The sequence below is a fragment of the Capsicum annuum genome, chromosome 8 (genome assembly GCF_002878395.1).
Source record: "Capsicum annuum cultivar UCD-10X-F1 chromosome 8, UCD10Xv1.1, whole genome shotgun sequence".
NCBI classification, from domain to species: domain Eukaryota; kingdom Viridiplantae; phylum Streptophyta; class Magnoliopsida; order Solanales; family Solanaceae; genus Capsicum; species Capsicum annuum.
In genome coordinates this window covers 148,658,174-148,666,796 of record NC_061118.1, presented here as the reverse complement: position 1 = coordinate 148,666,796, position 8,623 = coordinate 148,658,174, and the positions used below count along the sequence as shown (strand labels likewise).

General features: G+C 34.2%; 1 protein-coding gene across 1 annotated transcript in view; it reads right to left on the bottom strand.

Annotated features, from left to right (window-relative positions):
- Positions 1-4,282: 4,282 nt before the first annotated feature.
- Positions 4,283-8,623, bottom strand: part of LOC107839362 (cilia- and flagella-associated protein 20) — a 5,070-nt gene continuing 729 nt past the window's right edge. Inside the window, exons 4-6 of the mRNA XM_016682811.2 lie at positions 7,378-7,619; positions 4,657-4,893; positions 4,283-4,549 (exon numbers count right to left, since the gene is read on the bottom strand). Coding sequence (XP_016538297.1) covers positions 4,541-4,549; positions 4,657-4,893; positions 7,378-7,619 — 488 coding nt within the window. The 3' untranslated portion in view covers positions 4,283-4,540. The remainder of the gene's footprint in view (positions 4,550-4,656; positions 4,894-7,377; positions 7,620-8,623) is intronic.

Sequence of the window (8,623 nt, the reverse complement as noted above, 5' to 3'; positions counted from 1 at the left end):
AAAAATTATTTGAACTACATTTAAAATATAAATAAATTTAACTAATAAAAAAATTCATAATTATCATATGTAAAAGAGGAAAAAGAAGAAGTGATGGGACATTTGTGAAAAAAGAAATTATGGATGGGGGACCACTGCTATAAAAAAGTTAAAAACGTAACTTTTTGTTACGTTGAACAACTCTTTTATTTTAGTACTTTTTTAATTGATTTGACAATTCATTGAATTTTTTCCTCGGACATCACGTAAAACGTAAGAAATTCTTACGTTTTATATTTTTTTTTATAAAACGTAAGAACTTCTTACATTTTACAAAAAAATGTAAAACGTAAGAAATTCTTACATTTTTGTAAAAGTCAACTCCGGTAGTTGACCGTTAAGAAAAGAGTAGAAAATGTAATAAATTATTACGTTTGGTAACATTTTAAATAGGTGGCCTATTTTGGTCACTTTTTTAATTCCGTTGCTCATTTTGATTCCGAGTTCGATATATGTTGAAAAGCAATTTAAAATACTAAAGCTCAAATATTTTTAGGAGAACTCAAACATTTGTCCCCCTGTCTAAGATCTTGTATTAAAGACTTGTCTTCAATTTTAATTAAATTAATTTAGTTATTATTAATAATTGCTTAATTTGAATAAACAAATGACTAACCTGTTATAAACATCTGTTGCAATAGATGACTAACTTGTTGCAACAAATAGATAATATGTTGGAAAATAATTTAAATACTAGGGAACTCAAATATTTTTAGGAGAACACAAATGTTTATCCCATTGTCGTAGAGACGTCTTTAATTTTAGCTAAATTAATTTAGTTATTACTAATAATTGCTTAATTTGAATCAATAGATGACTATCATGTTGCATCAGATGATTCATCTGTAGGAAATTATCAAACAGATAGAAAATCTGTTGTAATAGATAGGTCAACTATTAGAAAACAATTAAAATATTAGGGAACTTAAACGTTTTTAGGAGAACTCAAATATTTGCCCCCTTGATCCTTTTGCATTTGATGTATGGTATATTATTTTTGTCTTTTTTACCTGTTTCATGAAATTTTTTATGTGTTTTACTTATTCGTTGTGCCCCTGTTGAAATTTTTTTAAAAATTTTTAGGTCAAATTTTGTTCGTATATCACTTAGACATTACTTCATAGCTTATTTTGTTGGTAAAATTATGATTTTTGTTGAATTTCTTATTTGATGTATCTACTACTGCTACAATAGATAGAACCTGCAACATGAATCCAACATATGAGTCATCTATTACAACAAGTGAGTAATTTATTGCAATATATGACTAATCTGTTGCAACAGATGACCCATATGTTGGATTCATATTACAACACTATAAAATGAATCCAAAAGATGAGTAATCTGTTGCAACAGATTAGTCATATATGTTGCAACAGATTACTCATCGCAATAAATTAGTCATATATGTTGCAACAAATTATTAATATGTGCAACAGATTAGTCATATATGTTGCAACAAATACTCTTCTGTTGGATTCACGTTACATGTTTTATCCATTATTAAAAAACAACAGTAGCAGATACATCCAGATGAGAAATTCAACTAAAAAATAACAACATTAGAAAAAATAACAAAAAACATAAAAAGAAATAACAAACACCAACAAATCAAGTTCCTCATTTTCGTCATAACTTAAAAGCCCTAATTTTTTACTTGTGAAAATCGATTAGAAACAATGAAGAACTCAAAGTTGTTGTCGCCGGAGAATGTTGTCACGTCGACTGACGGTTGAAAGTAAAAAGGACAGGGGCAAGAACTCAAAACTATTTGTTGCCAGAGGTTGAAGTTGCACAAGATTGAAGGGAGAAATTTGAAAAGTTGTTGGTTGGGAGAAGTTAAAGAGAGAAACTATCGAGAGAAAGAGAGAAGAGAGAGAGAGATTGATTTGTAGAGGGATGAAAGTTTTGTGGGTGTGGGTTAATTTGTATTTTTGAAAAGATTAAAAAGTTTAGAAATATTAATCAAGTTCACAATTAACCTAATCAAATTTTTTAATTATGTTTGACCCTTTAAATTGGTCAATGTCACCAATCCTTCATTCAAGACTTAAAAGACACTTTCCTTCAATTTTCTCATAATAGTTTAAGACCAAATATTTGAAGAACAAAAAATTAAGACCAGCTACTTCGAGGGACACGGAGGTGTTCGAGACTTGAGAGTTCACATTAATTGAGAAACGTATTAGTGGTTTACCTACGTTGATTTTGAATAAATTTTTTCTTCATGAATTAGCTTTTGTGATTAGGCATAGATTGGAAGGAGGCTATTAAGGTAGGAACTAACTGATAATTTGCTCATATGGACTTGAGCTAATTTTTAATAGGCGTTGAGTTAGGTTCAACTGTCATATCTTCTTATTTTTGGCATCACAATAAGCGTAGCCTATGGGAGTAATTGCATGATTAGGGGTCTGATAGGTCCTGTGATAAAGCACAGGCTAATACGAGCCGACCTGAAGAAGCAAAGCTTAGATTACCAGATCCTGCGCACAATCTTCCTAGAGATGGAGAGCCACTTTGACTGATTGGAGAGGACCACCAGCTAGTGGATCAGAAAGATTTGTATGGAATGTCCTACTCCTGCCTGAGTTTTTCAATCAACCAGTCCCCTATTTCAGGGACATCTGTGTTAGGTAGGCAAGTCTGAGTTGAGGGATTTAAGTAGTTTAGGGGTTTGTCGATGACTTAAGCCCAAATTTTTTATCACATCCATCAAAAGTTCTGGAAAAAAAGTAGCTAACAGATTTGGGTATTTAGGCCCGTCGAAATACTCAAACATGTCATTTCAAGCCATGAGGGAGTCCATTAAATAAGATGATATTAATATGTTACACTAAATTATGTTCAATAGTATAAGGGATTGAACTTTTTAAAACAGACGAAAAGAAAAGTAAAAATGAATGGCTCCAAATCAGAAATTTTTTCTTTCTATTTATGTAGTAGCTTTTCTCTGCAACCTTAAAATTATAAGCAGTTTATAGTAAAATAAAAACATAGTTAGAGCTCCAATTATTTTATCTTCCACAGTAAAATCGTAAAAGTGTAAACAGTACTTAATATACATTAACGTCTATGAGGCCTTTCATCCATATTGAAGGTATTTGAGTCTAACTAAAGCTATCGTAGAGCAAAGGGTGAGAGACATATATAGAAAACTATTAGCATGTCATGATATATAAAATCATGTTATACCAAACTTGTGAAGTTATGATACAAATGTTCATAAACATGGATCACAGTTCACACATGTGATCCATGTTTATTTGATGACCTTTCAAAAAGTTAGAACATGCTCAAAAAATACCTAAAATTCTTAGCTTTGATTACTAGACGACGACGCAGTACTAATGTTTCAAAGTATATATCTAAGGACATATCACTACAGACGTTATTATTCTGAGACCTGGTAGAAGTCTACTCATGTGTCGTCATTTGCAACATATAGTTAGTTATATGAAAAGGCATTATACCAAACTTGTGAAATTATGACACTAATGTTATATCAATGAACACATGTTACCCATGTTTATTTGAAGTTGGAATGTTATGCCAAACTTCAAAAATTAGGCAAGTGAGGTACTCTAGACACAGCGGAAGAGCTTCAGGTAGATATTCGGACTAAGTCATATGTTAATTGAATACCTCAACTCTAATAAAGCGTTTTAATACACTTTCGGTTCAAATTTTAGAAAAAAATTGCATGTATTATCATTCATCCATTAATTATCATTAGCCTATTAATTAGCTAAGTTAACTATACAAAATATGATACCTCACTAAGGCAAATGTGTATAATTACAAGAGATGGCACAACTTCTGCGGTTTACTTAACTAACCAAACAACGAATAAAAGCATGGACGAAAAAATCTTCAAAATTCAAATTGAAAAAATGTTCAATCGAAACACACTTTACAAGGAGTTTAAAGGTATTTGAGTAAAACTGAACTTAGTTTGAACATCTAAATCTAAATGAAATATCCTAACAAATTTAAGAGTTTGGTTATGAAAATTAAGCTTTCAAGAACTAGCATGACCACAAGAAGCGGCAATACTTCCCAAGACTAGTTACAACTAAATGAATGACCGATTGTAACAACTAAGGTGGTAATACTTTCGAATGTTCGTATAACTCGGTAGATTTTCTATTAAATCATGTTTGAGAATGTCCAAGTCATTTTTAGACTAGTTAACAACTGAAATTACGTGAAAGATAAATTATTGAAGGCGACATGTTAAAGATATTGTAAAGCCCAGAAAGTTTCGAAATACTTTCAATTGGGTCAACTGAAGCACCAGCATTTACACCAAGTCCTCTTTAACAAAATACTTTAATAAGTAGTAACATAAACTCCAGGTGCTCTCTATAGGAACTGAATTACCATCTAGGGTAATCAATATTTCCAAGATCAACATGTTACATTCCAATATTAATATACCAGCTCACAGGCGAATGTCGACAACCAAAGTGCCTTGTCTGCTGGTTTGAAGAGAAGATCCTCAAGATTTCTATAGTCAACAAGACCCAAAAAAAAAAACGTCAGGCTTAGAGGAATGACATAAATCGTAATAACATCCCAAAACTACAATCAAAGCGAGTCCCGAGTATCTTTTACCTGCATTGGAAGGTAAAGTTTGAATTCTGGTGGGAGTTCCTCTTCTGAATACAGACGCTCAGAAAAGTAGATCCTCCTTAGCCTGCAATTTGCATGAACCTGAACTCGCAGTGTTTCAACATAGTTGGTCCCATAAGCTCGTCTGGTCAAATCAGAGAGGTTCAACTGGATTTGATTCCACCCTTCATCCAATCTCAAGGGCATAGCGCAAATATAGGGTTTCACTCGTGTGACCCCCTGCAACATACAGATGAAAGTTTCAAACTCCGGCATTCATGAAATTTAATAACTAAGCATTAATACAGATTGTCTAAAGAGGTCGCCAATACGACACAACTTGACTCCAAAAGTAAAGGCGTCAGCAGATCTATTCAGAAGCAACTGAAGAAACATTACAAAGTTAAAAGTCAAAGTACTGCAATATGCTGCACTAATTCTCTATTCCTCACTAATTCAGCTTTAACAGCACATTTTTTATGCCACCAAAACAGTAACCTGTAAGATGCGAGATGCTCCAAACAAAAGTTTTGGAAAAAAGAGGTCCACATCCCAGCAAAACAGGAAAGGTAACAACAGCTAGAGAAGATATTAGGCATTTTACATCACACGTCATTTAAATCTAAAACTGGTTTGATTTAATCACCATGTGGCTCTAAGTTCAGGAGAGAGTGGTTGGGCAATTTATCTACACGTCACCTTTGTACTCCATGGTCAAGGAAGATATCCAAAGGCCAATAGGATAAGAAGGGAATAATTGACTTCAAATTTAGTTACACAATAATTACTGAAAGAGAAAGTAGTTTATAAGATGGTCTTACATTCAACAGACAATACTAAGCAAGTTAGTCAATAATTTGCTATTCACCAAATACAAAGTTGATCAAGGACCACTAGGCAAGTGCAAATCAAAGAAAGCAGCAAAGCACTCAGCAGACCAAGTTCACAACTTATCAAGGAAATCACATTTAAGGCAGAAAATTTAGAATATCAACTAAACACTGATAAAAGCAGTAGGACGCAAACCTTTCCTCTGTTGTATCCAGAGCATATTTCATCATTTCCAGGCTTCCATATGTCATATTTTGTTTTGAGAAGATGCTAGAGTAGTTTTTAGATATCCTCAAGTCACATAATACTTTGATATTCTAGGTAAGACTTCCGTAGGTCAAAACAGATGCATCCTTTATCAGTTCCTAATGTATTTAGTTTGCATGGCACTACAAGAATCCTCGACTCCTTACTCTCCCAAGATTTTTGAATTACCAATTGTTTGGAACATGCTCAAAACAGTTTTAGCTTGTGCAGTTCTCAGCATAAAAACTACTATTTTTACATGGACTAAGGTACATGCACTGGCTAGTGGTACATGAAAGACCCTACTAGGTCCAATGTTTAACAGTTCATTCAGGGAAATTTAAAGGCTCAAATGAAGTACCTATAACTATGGACGCCCACTTGAGGTTGGTATATGAATAGTCCAGGTCATCTCAGAGAAAAAAATTAAGAATCCATGTATATGAAAATTGAAATCGAATTTTAACAGAAGCACAATATAGGATGATCATGTTCGCATTATTTCTGAGTCTCTAACCATTACAAAGTTCTCCCAGCCAGAAGATTATCCTACTTCAATCGCCCATGGTTAACCACTTACGTCAACAAAGATATGCCCACATCCTGATACCATCCACTGTTCTTGGTACAAATAATGTCTAAGAGACATCACCCGTAACTGGATACGCAAAACGAGAAGCTCTACTGGGTGGATATCATGTACCATAAGAACATAATCTAAAAAATCCTGAAGTCTAATATTTCAAAGAATCAGATCTCCCATAAATGCTCTCTTTATCTATGGTTCCATCACAGTTAATATGTTGATTTCCAGTCCTCCAAGTTCACATCTCCATAGCTCTGTAGCTATTCTTTTCGATTCCCTGCACCTTGGTTCAATATCCACAACAAAGCTCTAAATTCTAATGCCATTTCTTATTCTTTACAATCCATGAGGTCATTCACCATCCTAGGTTAAGTTTGAAACCAAGAAGCGGCTGTGCATGTGCTGAATTCTGCCTAACTATGTCATCCTTATGCTCCCCTCTCAACTCTAGACAAGGATAATAAGGCAATTAAGCAAGACGGCCAAATCAAATTTATGATCCAACCATAAAGGTGGATGTTACCAGCTTGCAAGCCTCTAATCAAACTTCTCACATGATTTTCCACACACACTAAAAGGAACCCCTTCAAGCAACCAAGCTGCTACTTCCGAAATTTTAATCTGGAAACAGAGATTTTAACCTATCTTTTGGACACTTCACAGGTCCCAGTTTATTTTGGACACTAACTTTCTCCTCGCCACACTTTGTTTAAATTAATGTACGCATTCACAGTATTAAGAGAATTCCTAATGCATATAAAGAACATTTGCCATCAAACATATGCTCTAACCAAAAAGAGCGAGAGTTTGTTCATGTCATAGACTCCATCTAACAAGTAAAAGAGTTTTTGCTCGTAAACAAATAGACATTGACTAAATGAAGAATCATTCCACTCAACTACAGCTCCTTTCAAATGCTAATTTCATAAATAGAGAGCACTCAGCAGCTCTCTTAAACCAATGACATATATGGGGAAGACTGCATGCACAAGAAGATATCCAAATTATGACACAAAGAAGTCGCAGGAACAAATTTATAGATCCAGGAAAGACTTACAGACTTGATAATTAGAAGCTCGAAATCTTCTCCGGACATTTTTATCATCTAAAACCTGAATTTCAAATGTGAAGTACTTCTTCACATTCTTCACTATCATGACTAAGAAGGGCAGCTTTATCCCAAGCGTCGCATTAGGATCCGCAGGACACGTTATGTATGCTTGCTGGACATTCGACCCAGTAATTTCCAGGACATTGGATTGGATATCTTCATCTTGCAGCCGTTTGACATGTCCATCAACAACTGTACATAGGAAGGGGGAAAAAAGAAGAGATAAGCATACCATTTACAGTTAAATCTTTCTGCTTGCACTGTCATAAAGGAGAGATAAGATGGAGGTAAATTGGAACAGCAAATCTATGAAAAATGTAACTCTCTTTCTTTTGCACAGCGATATTCCACTACAACTGAGGATATTTGTGAGTTGGTGTTGTATCATGCACGTGAAAAGAATCTAGAGAGCTACTAATCATCTCTTGTTGCAATGTATGTTGGCTCGGTAAAGGACCTTGCAGTCTCATTCTTTAATATCTCATTGACTTTGCCAAGGACAACGGAGAAAGAAATCACATGTGGAGATTGTAGAGGATTGCAAATGAAAGGAAAGCAACATGGAAGACAGCACCATCGTGACTATTTTGGATTGCATGGAATGAAGTGGGAGAATGTTCTGTTATGGTGAGAATGATGTAGAATGCATAACGATATCTTCTTTTTAGTTTTATCATTAGTGTAACAAGAAAATGCCTTGTTCTAGAATAGGAAAAAACACCAAAATACAATCACATAAAGAAAAGAAAAAAAGGATGATGACCAGGAAACAAGGAACTAAGTAGTACAGAAACAAAGGGTGAAACCACAATAAGGTAAACTCTTCAAGTATCTTAGAATTCCTGCAATGAGAACAAATAACATAATCCCAACAATACTAATATGATTTAGTGACAAACCAATTGCCCAGTGAATTTAATACTGGTTATATAACAACAAGTTCTTTTACATGAAAAGCAAAATTAAGTCTCTCCCTGGTGAATTTTCTTTGTTATATTGTCCATGAAGGATTCGATAATTCAGCAATCAATCAACAAAACTATCACCACCTCTTGTCAGTAATACAACTAATTCCAGCCCTATATAAATCCCTCATTAATGCTCTAATCAAGCTACTCTGTACCAACAAATTACACTACAAAGATGATCCTCGTCAAGAAACCAGCTATATGCGCCCCCCCCCCCCCCCCCCCCCC